Source organism: Gopherus evgoodei, chromosome 1, assembly GCF_007399415.2.
Source record: "Gopherus evgoodei ecotype Sinaloan lineage chromosome 1, rGopEvg1_v1.p, whole genome shotgun sequence".
Classification (NCBI taxonomy): domain Eukaryota; kingdom Metazoa; phylum Chordata; order Testudines; family Testudinidae; genus Gopherus; species Gopherus evgoodei.
Window position 1 is genome coordinate 32,093,837 of NC_044322.1, and position 25,230 is coordinate 32,119,066.

General features: G+C 45.7%; 1 protein-coding gene and 1 long non-coding RNA gene across 2 annotated transcripts in view; one reads left to right on the top strand and one right to left on the bottom strand.

Annotated features, from left to right (window-relative positions):
* Positions 1-25,230, bottom strand: part of GUCY1A2 (guanylate cyclase 1 soluble subunit alpha 2) — a 285,190-nt gene that overhangs the window by 96,421 nt on the left and 163,539 nt on the right. Inside the window, exon 6 of the mRNA XM_030560712.1 lies at positions 8,114-8,257. Coding sequence (XP_030416572.1) covers positions 8,114-8,257 — 144 coding nt within the window. The remainder of the gene's footprint in view (positions 1-8,113; positions 8,258-25,230) is intronic.
* On the top strand, positions 2,276-23,978 carry LOC115650566. Its single transcript, XR_004000128.1, has 3 exons — positions 2,276-2,287; positions 9,836-9,838; positions 23,895-23,978. It is a non-coding gene; the product is annotated as an uncharacterized LOC115650566 (long non-coding RNA).

The following is a 25,230-nucleotide window of genomic DNA, read 5'->3' on the forward strand; positions in this document are numbered from 1 at the left end:
GCTCGGTGGGGTGACATTAGCCAAGTCATAGCACATGTATGCAGGAGGCTATCCAAGAAGAGATTCTCTGAGTGGAGACTATTGTCCTTTTATTCTGTCTGCCACTGCTACAAACAATTGGGAGGACTAACAGAATCCTGGTCCTGTCCAGGTAGAATGCCAGAGCTCATTGACATCTGGGGTATGCAAATACTCCTCTTCCCTGTTCAAACGTGGCTTCTGAAAGAATGCAGGCAAATAAATAGGCTGGTTGATATGGAAAGAAGACACTACCTTTGGAACAAACCCCAGATGAGGACACAAGGAGACTTTTATCCTTAAAAAATATCATACAGGGAGGCCTGGACATTAAGACACACAGCTTTCCTATCCTTCTGGATGAGGTGATGGCCATTAAAAATTTCACCTTCATTGATAGATACAGCAGAATACAAAGTAGCCAAAGGCTTAAACAAGGCAACCCATCATGGAATGGGGTCTTGGGCCTGAGGATACAGCTTGATAAGGCCTTTCAAAAACTTTACGGACATGTTAGAGAAAAGAGAGCAATTATCCACTGTGGCAGAGCTCTGACCTTGCTCCCGTGTGTCCTGCGCTTCTAGGCCGTTTATGCTAGCCTCAGTTGCTCACTGTGACCCTCTACGTAGCCCTTCTCTCTCTAGGGCCAGGGTTACAGTCTACTGAGCCCTTTTCATCATAGGTCTGCAAGGATGTTGGTGAGAGAACTCCCACAGTCTCTGTTCAGCCTCCTGTCCTGACAGAGGCCTGACTTCCCCTCCCAGGAGATGTTCCTGTAGTGGTGGGTTGGGGGGAACCCGGGCCCACCCTCTACTCCGGGTTCCGGCCCAGGGACCCTAATGGTAGCAGTTGTTGGCAGCCAACCTTTCACTGCTAGAGTTGTTACATTTCCCTGGGCCACTTCCCCACAGCTTTCCTGCTTCTCCCTTCTTCACCCTTACCTTAGGGCTCCTTTAACGATGGTTTGAAGGTGTCTTCAGTAACCAGCCCTTCAGCCGCACTTCCTCTCCTCTGGCTCCCTGGCTCTCCCCTGTCTGACTGGAGTGAGCCCTTTTTATAGTATCAGCAGGGCCTTAATTAGAGTCAGGTGGTCACATTAACTGAATGGCCTCACCTGACTCTTTGCAGGTTAATTAGAGTCAGGTGTTCTCACTAGCCTGGAGCAGCTCCTGCTCTGGTCAGTCAGGGAACAGAAAACTGTTAATCCAGTGGCCGGTATATCTGCCTTCTGCTATTCTGCTGTACCCAACTGACTTGGGTCTATCACATTCACTTTATGTTGGAATGCTGAAATAGCTACCAGATGTACTTTTATTGAACTAACAGCTATATTATCTATAAATACAATAGCTTAATTCCAAATATAGAGCCTGATTTAAAGCTAGTTGAAGCAATGAAAAGACTTCAACTTGTATACAAACTTAAAGACCCCTTACCATATAGTCAGGGTACGTCTACACTACGGGATTATTCCGATTTTACATAAACCAGTTTTGTAAAACAGATTATATAAAGTCGAGTGCACGCGGCCACACTAAGCACATTAATTTGGCGGTGTGCGTCCATGGTCCGAGGCTAGCGTCAATTTCTGGAGCATTGCACTCTGAGTAGCTATTCCCAGGACCAGCGCCAGGGTTTCTGATGCTCTAGGCACCGGGCCATTTCGCCGCCCCAAGTGCGGGTCTTGCGGCTCCGGTGGAGCTGCTGCAGCCATGCCTGCGGAGGATCCGGTGCTCTGCAGCTCCGGTGGAGCTGCCGTAGAGCAGCGGACCGTCCACAGGCTCGACTGTGGCAGGTCAACCGGAGCTGCCTGACGCCCCCCCGGCAAAATGCCACCCCCTCCATAATCCTGGCGCCCTAGGCGACTGCCTAAGTCGCCTAAATGCAAGCGCCGGCCCTAGCTATTCCGTAGCTATCCTATAGTTCCTGCAGTTTCCCCAGCCCATTGGAATTCTGGGTTGAGATCCCAGTGCCTGATGGGGGAAAAATCATTGTCATGGGTGGTTCTGGGTAAATGTCGTCACTCATTCCTTCCTCCAGGAAAGCAATGGCAGACAATCATTTCATGCCCTTTTTCCCTGGATTGCCCTGGCAGATGCCATAGCACGGCAATCATGGAGCCCGTTTAGCTTTTTTTTTTACTGTCACCGTATGTGTACTGGATGCCGCTGACAGAGGCAATACTGCAGCGCTACACAGCAGCATTCAATTGCCTTTGCATGACTGCAGAGATGGTTATCAGTTGTTCTGTACCATCTGCTGTGCCATTGTAAATTGGCAATGAGATGACGGTTATCTGTCGTTCTGTACCGTCTGCTGCTGTCATGGGTGTCCCTGGCTGAGGTCGGCTGGGGGCGCAAAGACAAAAATGGGAATGACCCCCCGGGTCATTCCCTCCTTTATGGTATCTAAAAATAGTCCTGCCTAGAATATGGGGCAAGTGTACTAGAGAACCAGTGTATCAGAGAACCAGAGAGCACAGCCGCTTCGTGTCAGATCCCACAGAAATGATGAGCTGCATGCCATTCTAGGGGGTGTCCCTGCAGCAACCCCACCCGTTGCTTCCCTCCTCCCCAAACCTTCTTGGGCTACTGTGGCAGTGTCTCCTCCATTTGTGTGATGAAGTAATAAAGAATGCAGGAATAAGAAACGCTGACTTGTTAGTGAGATAAAATGGGGGGGAGGCAGCCTCCAGCTGCTATGATAGTCCAGGCAGAACATTAAGCGGTGCGGGGGAGAGGAGCCCAGCATCCCACTGCTATGAGAGTCCAGGTAGTACAGAATCTTTTCTTTACACATGAAAGGGGGGGGGCTGATGGAGCTCAGCCCCCAGTTGCTATGATGAGGACGGTTACCAGCCGTTCTGTACCATCTACTGGGAATGACCGGGAATCATTCCTATTTTTACCCAGGCGCCCCTGGCCAGCCTCACCTGAGGCCAGCCAGGAGCACTCACGGGCTGATTATGACGATGGATAGTAGTCATATTGTACCATCTGCCACAGGGGAGGGGAGGGGAGCGGAGCGGATACTGCTCTTCACTGCCGCAGCATCACGTCTACCAGCAGCATTCAGTAGACATAGGGTGACATTGATAAAAGTCAATAAACGATTTTTTTCTCTTTTCTTTCACGGGGGGGGGAGGGGGTACATAGACGAGTTATACTCTGAGCCACCCCGGACAATGTGTTTGACCCTTCAGGCATTGGGAGCTCAGCCAAGAATGCAAATACTTTTCGGAGACTGCTGGGGACTGTGGGATAGCTGGAGTCCTCAGTACCCCCTCCCTCCCTCCATGAGCGTCCATTTGATTCTTTGGCTTTCCGTTACGCTTGTCACACAGCACTGTGCTGTATCATAGCCTGGAGATTTTTTTCAAATGCTTCGTCATTTCGTCTTCTGTAAAGGAGCTCTGATAGAACAGATTTGTCTCCCCATACAGCTATCAGATCCAGTATCTCCTGTACGGTCCACGCTGGAGCTCTGTTTGGATTTGGGACTGCATGGCCACCCGTGCTGATCAGAGCTCCACACTGGGCAAACAGGAAATGCAATTCAAAAGTTTGCGGGGCTTTTCCTGTTTACCTGGCCAGTGCATCCAAGTTCGGACTGCTGTCCAGAGCGGTCACAATGGTGCACTGTGGGATACCGCCCGGAGGCCAATACCGTCAATTTGCGGCCACACTAACCCTAATCCAATATGGTAATACCGATTTTAGCGCTACTCCTCTCATTGGGGAGGAGTATAGAAACCCATTTAAAGAGCCCTTTATATCGATATAAAGGGCCTCGTTGTGTGGATGGGTACAGCGTTAAATCGATTTAACGCTGCTAAAATCGGTTTAAACGCGTAGCGTAGACCAGGCCGCAGATCCACACAGGTACAAATGTCCCCACTATGTGAAGCTGATTGCAGGATATGTGCCTCCATGATTTATAAACAAAATATACTCTAAGGGGCACCTCCTCAGATGGGGAAAATCATCATAGTTACATCAATCCTGGCTGCAAGTTTAAAGCTAGAAAAGTTCAAATTAGAGACAAGGCATACACTTTTAACAGTGAGGGTTATTAACCGTTGGAACAAACCACCCATGGAAAGTGGTGAATTCTGTCTCTTGATGTATTCAGATCAAGACTGGATGCCTTTCTAGAAGATTTGCTTTAGCCAAACCTAAATTATTGGGTTCAATAAAGAGGTTACTAGGTGAAATTCTGTGGTTTGTGTCATACAGGAAGTCCGACTAGACGGTGATCTAATAAGGTCTTCTGGTCTTAAAATCAATACATCTATGAATGGAGCTAAGATGAGTTACATCATCTAATGCTTGTTCCCTTAATATTTCTAGAGTTAAGAGTGGAGCCAGATGGATTTTCAGATTAAAAAGGGATAGTATCTAATTTTTAGGTGCAATATGTAATGTATCGAGGTTGATTTTTTTTCTTTGCCAAACCAGAAAGAGATACAGTTAAGATTTTTAGGCATAATATTTGAGCATTTGTGACTGTATTCCCTTCAAAAGCACTTTTCTTCTACAGTCTTTTCATGTTCTTATTTTTTTAAAACCAATTTTTGCAGTGCTAGGGAACTTACTATAAAATAATAGTGACACAATAATAAAAACAGTTCACAATTTACTGTATGTAGGATGTAATATGTAGAATGTATATTTTAGGTGTTGGGACATGTAAAAAGGTGCCTGTCTGTCAAGAAAAAAGAACAATCAGGTAAAGCTGAGTCAGCAACCTGATCAGGTAAACAACTTGGTCAGCAATCCAAACAGGTAAACAATTGAGTCAGCAAACTAATGGTAGTGTTAGGCAGAAAAGTGTTTATACAATATATAATGATTAACTTTGTAACAATAGCAAATGACTGCCTAGGAAGGAGCACTGCAGAAAGGGATCTGGGAGTCACAGTGGATCACAAGCTAAATATGAGTCAGCAGCATAAGGCTGTTACAAAAAAAGCAAACATCAATCTGAGATGCATTAGCAGGAGTATTGTAAGCAAGACGAGTATTGTAAGCGAGAAGTAATTTTTCAGCTCTACTCTGTGCTGATTAGATCTCAAGTGGAGTATTGTATCCAGTTCGGGGCGCCACATTTCAGGAAAGATATGGACAAATTGGAGAAAGTCCAGAGAAGAGCAACAAAAATGATTAAAGGTCTAGAAAACACGACCTGTGAGGGAAGATTGAAAAAATTGGGTTTGTTTAGTCTGGAGAAGAGAAGATGGAGAGGGGACATAACAGTTTTTAAGTACATAAAAGGTTGCTACAAGGAGGAAGGAGGAAAATTATTATTCTTAACATCTGAGGATAGGACAAGAAGCAATGGGCTTAAATTGCAGCAATGGCGGTTTAGGTTGGACATTAGGAAGAACTTCCTGTCAGAGTGATAAAGCGCTGGAATAAATTGCCTAGGGAGGTTGTGGAATCTCCATCACTGGCGATTTTTAAGAGCAAGTTGGACAAACACCTGTCAAGGATAGTCTACTTAATACTTAGATCTGCCTTGAGTGCAGGCGACTGGACTAGATGACCTCTCGAAGTCATTTCCAGTTCTATGATTCTATGAATGTACTTAAGGCAAGTACCTGAATGTGCATGTGCACGTGCATTTAATTCTATGCTGTGTCCTGTTTCAGTGGACTGAACACTCACTGAACCAGTGAGTAAATAACATACTTCTTCAGCTCAAGAGTCTGTCTGTGAACCTGTTCTGGTTAGCGGTCAACACTATGACCCTTCTCATCAGTCACACACCTGAAAATATCACCACGATCACAGCAATTTATTTAAAAAGAACAACAACCAATATCTAGAAAAAGTAGTCTAGAACAGTGGCTCTGAACCAGGGGTCCGAGGCCCCCTAAGGGCCATGAGTAGGTTTCAGGAGGTCCTCCAAAATAAACCAGAGAGCAGGGCCAATGTTAGACTTGCTGGGGCCCAGGAAAGAAAACTGAAGCCCAAGCCTTGCCACCCAGGGTTGAAGCTAAAGCCTGAACAACTTAACTTCGCGGAACCACCTGTGGAGTCAGGCCCTGAGCCACTACCCTGCTTACTGCTCCCTAATGTCAGCCCTAGCTTTAAATCTACTTAATATGGAAAAAAACAGTTGTTGTGGCACAAATGGGCTGAGGAATTTTTATAGCATGTTGCGGGGGTCTCAGAAAAAAAGTTTGAGAACCCATGATCTAGAAGGCAGCCCTTCCCAAGTGTTACACCTTCACTACAAATATTAATCAGCCTTCATTGTTTGGGAATTGTTTTGTTTATCTAACAATCTGGGAGAAATGGTCCTTCAAAAATAGGATCAAATGAATCAATTGAAAATTTCCATACATCAAATGCTGCCTTTTCAGTTGTCTGTAGGAAAAATGTGTGCCTGTCTATGCTTTCCCCCCCACTTGAAATGCCCAGATGAGAGCTTTATGCAGAGTAGTTGTAGCCATGTCAGTTCAAGATATCAGGGAGACAAGGTGGATGAGGTAATATCTTTTACTGGACCAAATTCTGTGGATGAGAGAGACAAGCTTTCAAGCTCAAGAAGAGCATTGTGAGGAGGTTGTCTCTCTCAATAGCAGAAGTTAGTCCAATAAAAAATATCACCTCACCAATCTTGTCTCTCTAACTCTAAAGCTGGATGAACAATTTTCACCTAAATAGGTTTTTGACAGAAAATTGGAGTTTCTGCAAAAAGTGTCTGTTTTCTGCAGAATTTTTTTTTTGTTAACCCTCCTTCTCCCTCAAATCTGTGAAAAACGGAATATTTCTATGTGGATATGCTACTGTGTTACCTCATGGGATTTGTACTTTGGTTGCCTTAGGTCCCCATTCTCATCGACAGGTTGGGCTCCCAAGCTACACCACATCTCCCATGATTCACCATGGCCTGAGATTTTCATGCTTGGAAATGGGTGGTGGTGCATCATGGCACTGTGGTGCATGGGAGCTTGTAATTTGCTCCAAGAGTACATAAGGCACCCACACAACAATTCCTAGGAGACACTGCAGCAGCATTTCTGAACTGATTTTTTGGAGGATTTGCCTGAATATTTTTAGTTTTGGCCAACAGCAATTTTTGGTATTTGAGTTCTTGCCCCCAAATCTAAAATTTCTATGGAAACCCCCCTCATTTTCCAACCAGCTCTAGTGAATACATGCTTCATCACGTGATTCAGAGAACATGCAAAGCACCACTGGAGGAAATCAGCCTAGCCTTCTCCCCAGCATGGCCTTTGTCAAACGGTCTGCCCTGAAAACTGCTTGATATGCAACTCTCCCATTTTCAATAAGTTTCTCTTAGATAGTGCTTTGCCTTTGAAAATTAAAAGTCTGCATTTCAGGAAATGAAATTTAATCAGTGAAACAGTAAAAAGTAGGAAAAACCACCCCTTTCACAGCAGTGGAGTACAGTACTGTATACAGATATGTGCATAAGTCTTCCTTATTTCATGTTGTTCAGGGGGTCTGATTAAAAAACTGGACATTCCAGGACATTTTTTTTTCCATTGAGGACACATAGTAAAACCCACATGACATGACCTTTGGGAAAGGAAGCCATGTGCATCCCTATTCAATTCCTTCCTCATCTGTGACCAAGTTCCCCATCAGACACCCCAACCCAGATGCAAACAAGCTGAAGGGTTAACAGGGCATGGTAAGAAGCAAAACAACTGAAGCTGAGTTGGGAATTCCTACGAAAAGATCTATGGTTTTCCTTACCTTGCTAGTCTGTGATACCAGACCACGAGGAAGCAATACAAACTAAAGAGGGAAGGAGGCTCTGCCTGACAGAGAGGGTGGATAACACCCAACAGCCTCATTATTAGGGTTGTCAGCAGTTTGGCAACGGGATGTGGGGACAATAGATTGATAGAGCCCTATGTAACTGTTGAGAAATATCAAAAAAAATTATATGCACAAAAGACACATTGCCGCATATGGGGACATCTTGATTATGCTGCAAATTCCTCATAACTAAGAACAGACTTCCCTTGCATCACCATCTAGAAACTGGTGGACTGTACTTGATCAAATATACAGATAGGTTCCAGTGACTAGCTGGAAATACAGAGCAGTGAGGTTACCTTAATAGGTCTCCCGTCTGGTGTAAGTACCTCTTCTGAAAGTTCCATCATCTTCAGAGCCATCAAAGCAATGGGTTTCGCATGACTAAGGCTCTTCCTATGGAGCCCTGCTGCAACACAGTATGCATCACCTATTGTTTCCACCTGCAGCAATCAGACAAATCAAATGTAAAAGTACGATAATGAGCAGAGATTTGTGCCATTAGTTATCTGCAATCACAAAATGTTGCTTAAAAACATGTCAGCAAAATATCAATAAAAAAAGCAATTAGACAACGGGGCATAATTACCTAAGTTTGCAAACAAGCACAGTCAAAACCTGACATCTCATTGCATAGTTGTTCATCATCATCAACTGCAGAAGATCATTAAATCTAGGACAATGTGCACTATTAAATGAAATATGACAACATTACTCCACAGGAAAATAGGATTTTCTGTATTAGAGTTAGACCAAAAACTAGTTACAGCTAAGAGCTGGTGCCACCATTTATTCTGCTGTGGAGTAAGACTTGTAATAAGCAGTAATTCATAATTATTATTTACTCTATTTGAAAAATACATTAAGATGAGAGTTACAGGAGCCTAAATGTTTCCATAAAAAACCCAAGTGAATAGTACATCACTTATCATTAGAATCTTGCTCCTCTTAGGGCTGGGAGAATTCAAGAAAGAATTTTATAGCTTACCATAATTTTTGTTTCTCATCATCACACACCCACTGGTACGAGGGCTGACTGCTGGGTATTGTCTGCCTGTATGTCTACTAAGTTATGCAGCTCTTCTGAAACCTCTTATTTTTGTATAGGATATATAGGCTGTCTCTTCTTCATAGATTACCTGAGCACCAGTTCCCTGCCTCAAACCAATGAGTGCAGCAGATTGCTTCTCCTACCCCTTAGCCTCACTGTTCCTGATGGGAAGCCAACTTACTGGATAAAGGGGCACAGCGGAAATTAAGGGAGCCCTCTAGTTTAGGACAAAATCAGCCTATGAAACCAACAAGCCCTATAATCCTCCAATTATACTGACAGACTCACCCTTTACAAGTTTTTCTGTAGCCAGCTCCCTGCACAATCCTTCAGTGCACTCTCAAGCAGGCTTGGCTTAGAAGCATGAATGTAGGTTTTACTATCCACCACCAGTCTCTTTCCCTCCCCTCACTGCAGCTCTATTAATAGAATGGCAGAGAAGAATTCTGCCAAGATTAGCATGAGGGGAGAGACATAAATGCTGACTGTAGAGCTGCCCTGGCAGCCACTTTGTGCCTGGCCCTTTTGTCCCTGGGATGTCTACTTATATTTTGTCCTCAGGGTTGACAGGTGAGAAATCAGGACATTCAACTTGATTACTTTCCAGTCCTCATAAGGCACCAGCATAAGACAGACTTTGAAATCCCCTCACTACATCTGATCATTACAAGGGCACCAATCCAGAAGGTCAGCTGACCTTAAGGTAGGTAGAGAATTGGTACATCAGCCAGGTCACCAGTTATGTTCTACTGTTCTGGGGAAACAGAATCCAACAAAATATACAGAATTCAAAATCCCCAGAAAAGAAAGGGTCTTCAGCCTGCCTCTAGGCCCCTGGGGGTGGCATGTCCTTGACTCAGCAGCTTACAATGTATCTATCCTGTCCAAGTAGGGAAGCAGAGAAAAGGGGTTGGTATGGGAGCCCAGGCCCTCTCTCTCCACCAGGCTGCAACTCAGGGCCCTGCAAGAGGCAGTAATAGCAAACACCCAGAGCGCTTTGGGGGTGCCTCCATGGGCCACTGCTTACCACCTGCTTCCCCATAAACCTCAAAAAGTCCTTTGCTTAAAATCCAACAGAAAACAGTAAAAACAACAGACTCTTCAGCTCAGCTGGGCTCAGCCGGTGGTAATCTTCTTTGTAGGCTCGCCCCAGCTTCACAATGGTTCCTTTAGCCCAAGAGAGAAAGAAACCTCTCACCTGGGTTTCCTCCCTGGATCTAGGACCTGGGGTAGCTGCTACTTGCATACCCCTCCTTTGCAGTAGGAACTTCGGCTGTATCCTTCTTCAAAAGCTTTCAAGATAGGTCTGTCCTATCCTCTCTGTCCCCCTTCTGAGCTTTCTGGCTCCCTTCAAGCTTCTCCTCCAGCTGCAGTGGGCTCTGCAAGTGAAGAGGGGTGGCATCACCTGGGCCCAAACTGCTCCTTAACCCCGTATGTCCCAGTGTGGGGTTTGTACACCTCATCATAGGGTCCCACGAGTGAGAGCAGAGGACCAGCAAAAGGTGGGGAAAGCTGCTAAATCTCTTCCCTGACTTCAGGAAGTTCCTGGAGGTTCTTGCAGATGGAGAAGACAGCAATTGGCGTTCACTCCTACTATCTGCCTATTTAACCCCTTTCTCATGCCCCATTCTCATGGCAGCCATTCACTGCAGTAATACATGTTGGGAGCCACTATCTTGCCCACCCACTAAAATAGCAGAGCTCTTTTTCCCTAAACACCAGTAGATGTGGTAAGTAGACAGAGACTATAGGGCAGGAAAGGCAATAGCTAGAGACACTGAGGAGGGAAGGCAGGACCAACAGCAGCAGGGAGAGAGAGGTGTGGGTTAGAATAGATATTTTGTGTGTATGGGAAAGGGAAGGGGCATGAGAGCACCACTTTAAAGTTATAACAAGGCCTGCTCTGAATGTGTATTTAGGGACCCATCTGAATATTGTGATACTTCTAAACGTCGGCCTCACAGAGAAACAAGGGCAGAAAGTCACACAACGCTAACTTAAAATTAGAGAAGACAACTGGACTGAACCCAGATAGAAGAAATTACAACCTAAGGAGCTAAGATTGGGCTATCGTAATAAAAAAATTATGGCCAAATTCTGTTCTTTTTTACAGTGATCTAAATTCAGAGTAACTCCACTGATGTCAGTGTAAACAAGCAGAGATTTTGGCCCATAGACTAGTTTTTTCTTGTAAAATTTAGATACATTTATTTCGCCAGAGACTTCCCCTCTTTGGAAATATCCATTGATATGTAAGTAAAATTAAGGATCAAATTACATTCATATATATTCACTCAAAGGGTGCACATATGAGTGCAGAACTGAGTCAACAAAAATCAGTAACAAAACATGCCCAGTTTTGAAACCTTCCCTACATGGAACAAGTACTGGATTAATAGAAGAACATAAGAATGGCCATACTGAGTAAGACCAAAGGTCCATCTAGCCCAGTATCCTGTCTTCCAGCAGTGGCCAATGCCAGGTGCTTCACACCTGGTGTAGAAAAGGTAATCATCAAGAACCATCCCCTGTTGCCCATTCCCAGCTTCTGGCAAAGAGAGGCTAGGGGCACCATCCCTGTTCATCCTGGCTAATTGCCACTGATGGACCTATCTTCCATGAATTTATCTAGTTCTTTTTTGAACCCTGTTATAGTCTTGGCCAGGGTTTCTCAAACAGGGGTCGCCGCTTATATAGGGAAAGGCCCTGGAGGGCTGGGCCAGTGTGTTTACCTCCCCGTCCGCCGGTCTGGCCGATCGCGGCTTCCACTGGCCTGGCCTGCCGGGGGCTTTCCCTACACAAAGCGGTGACCCCTGTTTGAGAAACCCTGGTCTTGGCCATCACAACATTCTCTGGCAAAGAGCTCCATGGGTTGACTGTGTGTTGCGTGAAGAAACACTTCCTTTTGTTTGTTTTAAACCTGCTGCTTATTAATTTCATTTGGTGACCCCTAGTTCTTGTGTTATGAGAAGGAGTAAATAAAACTTCCTTATTTACTTTCTCCACACTAGTCACGGTTTTATAGACCACTATCATATTCCTTCTTAGTTGTTTCTTTTCCAAGCTGAAAAAGGAGATCTGCTCCTGCAGGTTTTCTGCATGTACTGTCAGCATGAGGGAATCAAGCTGCCTGGTGATGATCACAGTTGGGAAATGAATGGGACATAAATATGATCACTGGAGTATATGCGACTACATCCCTTAATGGCCCTCACTGCTTCCAAGCTCCTCTCACATTAATGGTGAAATGTGAAACACCAAAATTGCTAAGACTGCCCTCACAGGTGGATCTGGTATCAATTCCTACTGTGAAGATTGCCCAACTCTTTCTATTACAATGCCATTGTCAGCTGCTTGTAACTTTGCCAATCTTTAACCATTTCTGCTGAAATGGACCATGATAAGTGTCTGCCTCTGACTGGATTTTATTTTTAATTCTCTTATTTCCTGGCTTCTGAGTCCTTGATTTTACAACTTTCATATTCTTTTAATATAGGATTTTGCATGTGCCAATATATAAGCATAGTGTAAAAATGCTGCATTTGCATGGCAGTGTTCAGAAGAGCCTTAAAATCAACACACTTTATCTTTACAAGACAATTCCTTCCTTACCCATTGCCATTCCCACAATTCTTAAACAGGACTGTGGTTTTATGTGTACAGTATTATGAGGCATAACAAAGGTGGAAGCCAACTTCCAGCTATTAGCCTGATCCATGTATAATTTATGATTAAATTTCTGTATTTAATTAACCGTTGATGGTAAGGATTTAAAAATAATTATATTGCTATATAAAAACCTGATCTAAACCATTCAAGTCATTGGAAAGGTTCAAATTGATTTCTGTAGTCACAGGTAAGGGTCATAGTGATTTCTGTAGATTTTGGATCAGGCCCTCAGGTTAAAATACGTAAATCATTGAAATAGTTTTGTGCAAATCAGCACTTCTGCTCTAATCTCTTGCTGTAGATCCTGAAACTAGGGTATATAGAGATGGAGCGTGGTCTCCCTTCCTGATGGACGGGGACAGAACCGCAATCACCCCCTGGTGGGCAGAGCCAGGATACCCACAGTGGCCCCGCTGGAAGCAGAGGGGTGGGACAGAAACCGTAAATATATAACTTGCCAGCCATCCAGCTCAGTTGCGGGATTGCTGTCAGAGAGCAGTACGTCTCCTCTCCACACCCCCGCTGCTGGATCCCGGACCTGACGGAGACTACTACAGTTCCAGAGACCCACAGGGATTGCCGGAGCTGCCAGACACCAGACACCAAGGAGCTGTTGGGGCAGCCACTCGTCATTTATCCCAGCGAGACCGGCAACAACCTCAGAACCCAAGTACCCCCTGGACTGGGAGTGCAGGAAGGAGCCTAGAGAAGTCGAATAGGGTTCAGCTGTATTACTAACTGCAAGCTGAGCACCATGTTGTGGACACATTTCCACGCTGACCCAGTGGCTGACCACTGTTAGGGCCCTGGGCTGGGATGCAGTAGAGCGGGTGTGCCTTTGTCTTCTTATCCCCTGCCACCCCACCGCTGGAGCTGGCAGCCTCCCACCTTTAGGTCAGGAGGCCTGTACTGGTCTGGTGCCCACCTGAGCTAGGATCCCACAAAGTTTTTCTGTCTCTCTGGCCAGAGAGCTAATCTCCTGCTAGACTGCTGGGCTGCTCTGCCTGGCAGGTCAGAGCTATTACCTGATCATAGAATCATAGAAGATTAGGATTGGAAGAGACCTCAGGAAGTCATCTAGTCCAACCCCCTGCTCAAAGCAGGACCAACCCCAACTAAATCATCCCAGCCAGGGCTTTGTTAAGCTGGGCCTTAAAAACCTCTAAGGATAGAGATTCCATCACCTCCCTAGGTAACCCATTCCAATGCTTTACCACCCTCCTAGTGAAATAGTTTTTCCTAATATCCAACCTAGACCTCCCCCACTGCAACGTGAGACCATTGCTTCTTGTTCTGTCATCTGCCATCACTGAGAACAGCCTAGCTCCATCCTCTTTGGAACTCCCCTTCAGGTAGTTGAAGGCCGCTATCAAATCCCCCGCTTTCTTTTCTGCAGACTAAATAACCCCAGTTCCCTCAGCCCCTCCTCATAAGTTATGTGCCTCAGCCCCCTAATCATTTTCGTTTCCCTCTGCTGGATGCTCTCTAATTTGTCCAGATTCCTTCTGTAGTAGGGGGGACTCAAACTGGACATAATACTCCAGGTGTGGCCTTACCAGTGCCAAATAGAGGGGAAGTGATTATTCCCTCGATCTGTTGGTAATGCTCCTACTAAATACAGCCCAATATGCCGTTGGCCTTCTTGGCAACAAGGTCACACTGCTGACTCATATCCAGCTTCTCATCCACTGTAATTCCCAGGTCCTTTTCTGCAGAGCTGCTGCTTAGCCAGTCGGTCCCCAGCCTGTAGCAATGCATGGGATTCTTCCTTCCTAAGGGCAGGACTCTTCACTTGTCCTTGTTGAACCTCATCAGATTTCTTTTGGCCCAATCCTCCAATTTGTCTAGGTCACTCTGGACCCTATTCCTACCCTCCAGTGTATCTACTTTCCCCCACATCTTAGTGTCATCTGTGAACTTGCTGAGGGTGCAGTTCATCCCATAATCCAGATCATTAATGAAGATGTTAAACAAAACCAGCCTCAGAACTGACCCTGGGCACTCCGCTTGATACCGGCTGCCAACTAGACATCGAGCCATTCATCACTGATGATAGACAATCTAGCCAGCTTTCTATCCACCTTATAGTCCATTCATCTAATCCATACTACTTTAACATGCTGGCAAGAATACTGTGGGAGACCATATCAAAAGCTTTGCTAAAGTCAAGATATATCACATCCACCACTTTTCCCATATCCGTAGAGCCAGTTATCTCATCATAGAAGACAATCAGGTTGGTCAGGCATGACTTGCCCTTGGTGAATCCACGCTGACTGTTCCTGATCACCACCTTCTTCTCCATGTGCTTCAAAATGGTTTCATCGAGGACATGCTCCATGATTTTGCCGGGGACTGAAGTGAGGCTGACCAGTCTGTAGTTCCCTGGGTTCTCTTTCTTCCCTTTTTAAAATATGGGCATTATATTTGCCTTTTACCAATCATCTGGGACCTTCTCCGATCCCATGAATTTAACATAGGATTGCTGCCCTGCCCTGATTGAGGGTCCTTAATAGACAGACTCTCTACTGCTCTGCCTGACTGCAAGCCAGAGCCATTAATGGATTACGCTTCCACCCTGATTGAGGGCACCAGGCCTGTAGACGTACAGCGACCTTGCCCAACCGTGGGCCAGAAGCATTAACTGTGTGCTGCCCTGCTCTGGCTGAGAGCTAAGGCTCACAGACCCAATTGCTGCCCAGCCTGGGCTGCAGGCTTGGACCTATTAACTGTCAGCTAATTCCCCCCAGAACAGAGCCGCTCTAGGAGTATTGCAGGGAGACGGTGTGGTCTCCTTCCCTGAGAGAGGAGAGAACCGCAACTGCCTTATGGGGTAGAATATGGGAAATGCTTAGCAGCACACAGCAACAGTGCATAAGCACTGCAGGAAGCAAAGAAGGATATCTTGTCCAATTGAGAATTCAGTCATTTTATATTCAGGTTGTATGTATTGTAGCAGGGTGGTCCCCCACTCCTGCCCTGAAGGGCTTAAAACAGCCCAGAAGAGGGCTATGGCAAGAAGCCTGAGTTGATTGGGGAAAGTAGGCTCAGTTGTGGCCATGCCCCAATGAGGCCCAGCTGGCCCCTATAAGAGGCTGAGCCAGAAGCGTAGGCAGTCTATCTCAGGCTGTAGAGGGAGATGGGCCTGGCTGTAGGGAGCTAGAGACAGAGTACCTGAGTGGAGCAGGGCTGGAGAAAGGCAGAGGAGCTGGAGAGCTCCAGCCTGGAAAGCCCCAAGCTGCGGCCTAGCATAAGGCCAACAGGTACTGGGGGTTTCAGAGGGCAGCCCAGGGGTAGGCAAAGGCAGCAGGTCCAAACCCTAATTGCCAGTGATGAGTAGGCTGATACTGCAGTCTACCCCAGGGCGCGAGGGCTAGACAATGACTGGCAGTAGCCTGATACTGAGGTGAGGTGGGGATAGTGGGTGGGGGTTCCCTGGGGAGGGGAGACCCTAAGACTGAGGGGTTACTGCCAGGGAGCAGCACCCCAGAGAACAGGGCACTGGGTCCTGGGAGGGACACGGGAGCCAAGAGGCAGTGGTAAGGCGGATCACCGGCCTGCAGAGGGTGCTCCAGAGGCTGGAGAGCTAATTCCCAGAAAAAAACAGCAGGAGGCACCACCGCAAGGGTGAGTCTGCACTGTGCTACAGTATCATTAAGAGATTTTTCAGACAGGAACAGTATGGGATATAGATAAAACATCTATTAATCATTTGTTTATTCCAATTATAAATGGAAACTTAAAGTGTGATTGAAAATTCAGTGAAAATGTAAGTACTGTAGGCAGGATGTAAGTTCTCTAATTAGAATAAGGCTGAAACTTAGGGACTAGTACTCAATCTCTTGAAGAAAGTGCCATGGGATCTTTAATAATGGCTAATGGTTAGGCCTTCCATTATCCTGATAATCTAAATGAATGGAACCTTCAACCACATAATGTCCCCTAATTACAGTGCTGACTCAGAAGGGAGCAGGGGTATAAGTAACAACAACTGCTTTTGCTTACTTCGCCATGAATTAGCAGCAAACATTAACTGAATGTGTAAAGTAATAAAAGAACTAGAGTGTCACACACAATTTCCCAGGCTTCTTTACATAGGGGAGTAAAAAAGCGCATCTTGTGTTTGAAACAACAAACCAAAGGAAGCGATAAACATTTCCATCTGACACGCCTGAGAATCCCGATGCTCTCTGGAATCTGTTAAGCACCTTTTTCAAAGTGCTGTTTAGAAAGAAACATCACAAAATGTAATCGCAGAGGTCACTCTTGTGGTTTGTATGATGTAATAATGTTCCTTACCGACAAAACAAATCCACGGAAAGCAGGAGCTACTGGCTGTTGTTGTCATCCTGCCTCTCTCAGCAGGTTCTCCATAAAAACTTAATAGACAATTTGGGTTAACACAGTTGCAGCCGAGCACTTGTCACTATTTTTCTTACACACAGTGAATGAGCACATCTGTTTTTTTTCTGAAAATAGGTTTAAATTATACCCACCTCAAAAAGACCAGCAATAACCTTTTTGCTGAATATTAAAGAGAGCCAACTGTAAAAGAATCTGGTCTGACAATTTAAAACTCTCTCTTTCTGGAAGAAAACCTGCATTTTAAGGTTGTCCCTCATAGATTCCCTTCCTCCCTTAGAAATCACTTCGTACTATAGTTTACTGACGACATCTTCAGTTTAGTTCCCAAAATAATCTCAAAGATGTGTAGATACTTTCATATCATACTATGGGTCCATCAAGCCTAGTGACTTTCTTCCCCCTGAGCATCTAAGGGTATGTCTATACTCAGAGATGGGGTCTAATTCCCAGCTCCAGGAGACAGACTTGCACTAGTTCCTATTGAGCTAATGTGCCAAAATCAGTGTAATCACAACAGCACCAGTGGCAGAAGAGGCTAACCGCTCCAAAACTCAACATGGCTAGCCCGTCCCATTGCCCACACTGTCATGGCTACATTCTATTTTTAGCATACTATTTTGAAACAGTTCAAGTATTTGGGGGCAATCATCACTGATGAAGGCTCCAAGGCAGAAATTCAAGCAAGAAATGCACCAGCAGCAGCAGCGGCGGCAAAGCTAAAGCCAATTTGGAGGAATAAAAATATCTCCCTGGAATTCAAACTGAAACTGCTGCATGCACTGGTCATCTCCATTTTTTGCAGTTATGGAAGTGATGATCATCTTGATGAGGGCTAGTATTAGTGTGTCATCTTGAGCTGCGAATCACAGCTCAGCTTGAAATGTAGACATACTCTAAGCTAGTCTTTTAAATTCTATTTTGTAAAAATGCAGAAAATCAAGAAAAAGGTGACTTGTCTTCACTACAAAGTTAACTCCAGTTATAACTCATGTTGCCCCAACTCGATTCCCTTCCACACACAAAACCCCTTAAACATGAGCGTGGTGGGGCTTTTAACTCAATTTGGCTGTCCTGTTGTCATGTAGGTTAACATTGAGTCAGCACAACTTGTCAGCTGCTAACATGACCGCTCTGCAATGTAGACTCAGGCTAACTCCACTTAAGTGATGCTTCTCCTCCACTGCCTTCCCATCGTTCCCTCCCCGTACCCAAGAGGGACTGACAAGTTCTTCAACAATTTACTGGGAAAGAATCTATAGAGCAGCTCAACTTACAGCACTGCTGAGATCCATGACATATGCTCCTGGAAGCCTGTTGTGACAAATGGGACTACAAATTTACCTGACTTGGGAGCTCAACCGTAAAAAGTGTGTAACAATGCATAAGATGTTACAATAACCTATAACAATGAAGGCTGACGGGAAAAGGTATGAAAGGGAGACAGAATAATGGATGTAATCTAAACGTAAAGGCCGCGTTGATATGATTCAAGGATTGCGTTGAAATTATGCGTGTTAAAAACAGGAGATGTAGAGCTGGAAATTAATGAGCTAAATTTGGTATGTTGGATACTAGGCCTACTTGGTTAACAAAATAATGAGGGGATGAGATATTCCACCAATCACTCCCTTTGGGTCCTTAAAAGAAAGATTTTGTGGGGAAAGCATGAAAGAACAAAAGAAGAACAAACAGAGGCTACTGGAGCGAGTTTTGCCTCTGTGGCTGCCACCATGGGCCTTCATCATCCTGACTAAGAGAGGTGTCCTGACCAGAACTGCGACCCAGATGACATCGGCACCCCTACTGGCTCCAGCTGACTCCCAAACACCACCTGGGATGACAGTTATTACCACCTTTAATACCAGCTAAGAGACTGTCAAACAAGGGGGCTTTTCCTTCTAAAACTCTCTCCAGCTAAAGGAAAATGGAACAGAAATATGTAGTTAAAATGAAAGCCTTATTTAACACTTTATATTTCAAACATTTTAACTGCTTTTCCTTTTCTGTATCTTTAATAAAAGGTCTATTTGCCATGGGGCTAAGCTGGCTGAGGTCTCTATATATCCAAGCCCGGACTTTGTTCAACACTGTTTAATACTGAAGAATGACTAGTTTATGTTAACACCTTTAAATAGGATGACTAGATGTCCCATTTTTAAAGGGACAGTCTCCTTTTGCAGCTGTCCCAACTTTTTCTTAAAAACAGGCAAATTGTCCTGCATTTTCTGTCTCACCCCCATCAGTACTGGTGGGTCCTGCTGCTGGCCAAATCCCTGCTCACCAGCCACCCATCCACCAGCGTAAGTTGGCGATGTCCAGCTGCTGATAATGGGGGTGGGCGGTGCAATGCTGGTAGCAGAGCAAGGCTGCAGTGCATGAGTCCGGTCATTCCCCCTGCTGGTTCATCAGCGCAGCACCCCTGGTGTGCCAGCTCTCAGCCAGAAGGGCCCTGCTCCCAGTCCTGCTTCCAGCCAGCACTGTCTGTGCGCTGTGAGCAGCGGTGGCTGGAGAGTGCGGGCAAATGCCAGGCAGTCAGTTACGTGTCACCTCTGTTGCCCACCCATTGGCCCATTACGTGCTCTCACCCCACTTTGAGCCTTCGCCACCTCCCACGTCCTGCTGCTCCTCCATTCCCCCCACCCACTGCGGGGCACACCCCGCTCCCAGCGCTATGAGGAGAACCAGCCCCTGGTTGGAGAGCTCAGCTCAGCTCACCAATAGCCTGGCCGACAGGTTCCTTCCTTCCTCCACTGCCTCTGGCTGGGTTGGTGCCCTGGGAAATCCCACGACCCAGCGGCCCAGGGTGCTGGCCAAGAGAAGCTGAGCCCTGCACCTGCCAAATCTCCGTGCAGCACTGGCATGGGGAAGCCTCTCTGCCCCTCAGCTAAGCTCTGGAGTGGGAGGGAAGCGATTTTCAGTCTGTTAGCGCCCCAAGCCTGCAGGCTCCACAGCAGTCCCCCGGGTAAGGGCTTAGTATCCTCCTCACCTGCCCCGGGTCCTGTCCCCAGGAAGCATGGGGCTGCTTCATCCCCTAGGCACCCTCCCCTGCTGAGCAACCTCTCTGGCCAGATTCGCTAAAGCCCCTGCAGTCAGATTCCCTGGGCCCTGGTGCACAATGCATGCCTAAGGCTTAACCCCTTCCAGCCTGTACTGTAATCGACGGACAGGAGGTGGCTGAGGTATGTTGGTAGCCAGCAGCAGCCTGGAGGTGTTAGCTGACTTTTGACACTATGCGGGCAGGAAAAAAACAAGCTGCTTCCAGCCACCGGGGAGTGTGCAGGAGGAAAGAGATGAGCTCTGCCAAGACATGGGCCAGGTCATCCCTTCCTCCATGCCCTCTCCGACGTCTGGAAGCAGCTCCCGTCCCTTCCCTCCTGCACAGTGCCAAAAAGCTGCTGCTGGCCACATTCTGATGTGAACCCTAGCAGAAATCTGGGGAGGAAGGACATGCAACTTTGCATGCCCCCCACTCTATGTGTTGCCGTGGGAAGACGTGATGCCAGGCATGGAGGCAGAGAGCGCTGGGCAGGGAGGGTCGGGTCAGTTGGTCAGTCAGCCCCCCTGTGTGAGAGAGGGGTACAGGAGTGTTTGTGTGTCACCTCTCCCTGTGTGAACTCTAAAGCCTGAAAGATAAGAAAATAAAATAAAAGGAAACCAACTACCCAGTATTTCTTTTTAACAGGGGCTCAGTCAACTTGATGTTAATTTGAACATTTGTACTGCATAGTTCTGCTCGATAGCCGCTGAACTCACTTGAATACAAGTAATTTTACTAGCTCTCCTGTATTCAGCATACGGAAGTATGGTCACCCTACCTTTAGCCATATATTCTATCTAAATTAATACCATAAGCCTTAGTACCACATTCAAGTCAGAATGTGGACGCAGGAGCTGGAGTGTTATTTTGTAGCATGACTGCTCTCACTTGAGGTAGGCTGACTCAAGGGAAGTGTAGATAATTCAAATTAACTCTGACATACCCTAAGAAAACCACTTTATCAGGTTTTGAGCCAACAGCACCTGGTGTTGTCACTAGACCACACTGCCACATACAGTGTTAATTTGAAGGCTAACACTAAATTAAAGACACACTTGGACCTCACACTTGGGTGTGGCTAAACTACATAGACTGTAAGTCAAATATCAGGAGGTACCCATGTTAGTCTGTATCCACAAAAACAACAAGGAGTCTGATGGCACCTTAAAGACTAACGGATTTATTCGGGCATAAGCTTTCCCATCCGAAGAAGTGAGGTTTTTTACCCAAGAAAGCTTATGTCCAAATACATCAGAGAGTCTTTAAGGTGCCACCGGACTCCTTGTTGTTTTTGCAAGCCAAAGGCATTCCTCTGATCCTGCAATGGCTCTTCACAGGACTAATCCACTAGAGCCATGTTACAGAGCAGTACTCAGGCTGCTCTAACTTATGCAGGGTGTAAATGGCCAGAAAGGGTTCAAAAAAGCAGCTGAAATGGTACAGGGGCATCATAGTCATGCTCTCTTTTCTTCAGCCAGAGCTGCTTTGCACCCCTATGCTGGTGGTCATGGAGATAGGGGAATGGTGTCAGAGTCCCTACATCAGCTCTGTGCCATCAAAGATTACTCCTACTGTGATCATTAAAGCTGGGTGAACAATAGATTTCTTTAGATTGATAGCAACCCCCCCTCCTAAAAAAAGTAAAAACAAAAAAACCCAATTTCAGATTGTCCCAGCAACTGAATTATTTGAAATGTTCAATAAACTAAAAAGTGAGAAAAAATCATTTTAGCAAATGTTTCACTTAAAATTAGAATGGTATTTTTATGTTTTTGCTTTTTTGTTCTAAGCCCCCCCCCCCCCCTCGGAAAATAAAATGAAAAATTTCAGCCTGAAAATGTAAATGTTTCATTTCAAAAATTTCAAAAAGAAATATTTTGACTTTTTTGGAATTATTTTCAGCTTCCCTCCACTGCCCCTCAACCAAAATAATTTGCCAAAATTGACATGAATTCATGAAATATTTTGGTCAACCCAAATCCACATTTTTCCAGAGGGAAAAAAGGTTTCAGCCAAAAATGTCTGCCAAGCTCTAGTAGTAATCTTTCCTGCACTCACTACTTGGTAATGGTATGGCACTTGTGATTAACGCTATGAAAAGGGAGAACCTGACTCTCATTTATCCTTAGCTATACTCATGCTTAATATCTTAAGATTCTTTCACAACTCATGTAAAATAGATTGAATTTGCCTCTTTCACATCAAAGAAAAGATTAAAGGAATTTCAGCTCACAAACAATCCCGCTAGTTGGGATTTAATATCTATACCTATCGGTAGCCTGGAACTCCTGCTTTAAGGATCTAAGCCTTAGGTCCCTAATTCAAAAAAGCATCTTTATTCAGGAGAGCACCCACATGTGCATGCTTAAATCCCAGTAAAGACACAGAGTCGTAGAGATTAAAGCCAAAAGGGACTACCACACCATCTAGTCTTACTTCCTGTATATCACAGGCTGCCAGCACCCGCATACCAAACCCAACAATCACAATTAGACCAACGTATTACAATCCTCAGGAGATTAGACTATTACAGAGGTCAGCAACCTTTCAGAAGTGCTGTGCCGAGTCTTCATTTATTCACTCTAATTTAAGGTTTCATGTGCCGGTAATACATTTTAATGTTTTTAGAAGGTCTCTTTCTATAAGTCTATCATATATAACTAAACTATTCTTGTATGTAAAATAAATAAGGTTTTCAAAATGTTTAAGAAGCTTCATTTAAAATTAAATTAAAATGCTGATCTTACGCTGCCAGCCTGCTCAGCTCGCTGCCAACTGGGGTTCTGTTCACCTAGGCTGGCAGTGGGCTGAGCGGGGCCTGCGGCCGGGACCCCAGACCTGGCAGGGGGATTCAGGGGTCAGGACAGAGGGATGGGGGCTGTGGAGGTGCAGGGCAGAAGGCTGAGTCTGTGGGGGGAGGTTCAAGGGTCAGGACAGAGGACAGTGGGGGTGTGGAGGTTGCAGGGCAGAAGGCTGGGTGTGGGGGGTTCAGGGGTCAGGGCAGAGGGCTGGGGATGTAGGGCAGAAGACTGAGTGTGTGTGGGGGGGGTCAGGGCACAGGGATGGGGTGCTCGGCTCATAGGGGTGCTCCCAGCCCCCTGCCAGGGATACGTCCTGTTCCACCACTTTCCCCAAGGCCCCGTCCCTACCTCTTCTCTGTCTCCTCTACGGAGCTGTGCACACGCTGATGCTCTTCCCCCTTCCCCTTGCTAGGGCTATCGGCTGATTGGCGCAGGGAAGGAGAGGGGGTGGGGCAGGAAAGCACCACGCTGTGGGAAGAAGCAGGGGAGGGGGAAGCTTGGCTGCTGCAGGACCAAGCTTCTGCCTCCTGCCCCTGCAGGGGAGAGCGGAGGATGGGGGGGCTGAGTGGGGCAGGAAAGCACCACGCTGGGGGAAGAAGCAGGGGAGGGGGAAGCTTGGCTGCTGCAGGACCAAGCTTCTGCCTCCTCCCCCCAAGGGAGAGCAGTGGGTGGCGGGGCTGAGGGCCAGGACCACGGCAATGTGCCACTCAACACTGGCTTGCGTGCCATGTTTGGCACACGTGCCGTAGGTTGCCAATCCCCGGACTATTATACGCCACAGGCAAAGAATAGGAGAGAGCAAAATGTACCAATGCCTGAGGCCTCTGCAAAGGCAGGGAAATGAAGTAAAATATACCCAGATAATTCTGGCAAGTGACCCGCACTCTCATACTACAGAAGGCAAAAGCCCCCCAATGTCACTATCAATCTGATCTGGGGGAAAATTTCTTCCCAATCCCACCTCTGGTGATCATAAGAACATAAGAATGGCCATACTGGGTCAGACCAAAGGTCTATCCATCCCAGTATCCTGTCTGCTGACAGTGGCTAATGCCAGGTGCCCCAGAGGTAATGAACCTAACTGATAATGATCAAGTGATCTCTCTCCTGCCATCCATCTCCACCCTCTGACAAACAGAAGCTAGGGACACCATCAGATCAGTTAGAACTTGAGCGTGTGAGCAAGAACCAGCCAGTCAATCATCTGAGAGAGAGAACGTTCAGTCCCACCTCAGACCCCTGGTCCTCCTCGTCCTATGACTGATCTCCAGCCATGATGTAAGAAAAGCATGTGCATAAGCATTATTCTGAATAGGGGTGGACTTAAGCACACCAGTCTACTAGAATTTTTTGAGGGGGTCAACAAGCATGTGGACAAGGGTGATCCAGTGGATATAGTGTACTTAGATTTTCAGAAAGCCTTTGACAATTTCCCTCACCAAAAGCTCTTAAGCAAAGTAAGCAGTCATAGGATAAGAGGGAAGGTTCTCTCATAGATTGCTAACTGGTTAAAAGATAGGAAAAAAAGGGTAGAAATAAATGATCAGTTTTCAGAATGGAGGGAGGCCTGTACTGGGACCAGTCCTATATAATATATTCATAAATGATCTGGAAAAAGAGGTGGCAAAATTTGCAGATGATACAAAACTACTCAAGATAGTTAAGTCCTGGGCAGACTGTGAAGAGCTACAAAAGGATTTCTCAAAACAAGGTGACTGGGCAATAAAATGGCAGATGAAATCAATGTTGATAAATGCAAAATAATGCACATTGGAAAACAGAATCCCAACTACACATATAAAATGATGAGATTTAAATTAGCTGTTACCACTCAAGAAAGAGATCTTGGGGTCATTGTGGATAGTTCTCTGAAAAGATCCACTCAATGTGCAGTGGCAGTCAAAAAAGACAGTCAGAATGTTGGGAATCATTAAGAATGGGATAGATAATGAGACATAAAATGTCATATAGCCTCTATATAAATCCATGGTATGCCCACAACTTGAATACTGCATGCAGATATGGTCAACCCATCTTAAAAAAGATATACTGGAATTGGAAAAGGTTCAGAAAAGGGCAACACAAATTATTAGGGGTATGGAACGGCTGCCATTTGAGAAGAGAATAAGAACACTGGTACTTTTCAGCTTGGAAAAGAGACAAATAAGGGGGGAAATCTGATAGAGGTCTATAAAATCATGACTAGTGTGGAGAAAGTAAATAAGGAAGTGTTATTTACTCCTTCCCATAACACAAGTTCTAGGGGCCACCAAATGAAATTAATAGACAGCAGGTTTAAAACAAACAAAAGGAAGTATTTTTCACACAATACACAGTCAACCGGTGGAACTTGCTGCCAGGGGATGTTGCGAAGGCCAAGACTATAACAGAGTTCAAAAAAAGAATTAGATGAATTCATAGAGGATAAGTCCATCAATAGCTATTAGCCAGGATGGGCAGGGATGGTGTCCTTAGCCTCTCTTTCCCAGAAGC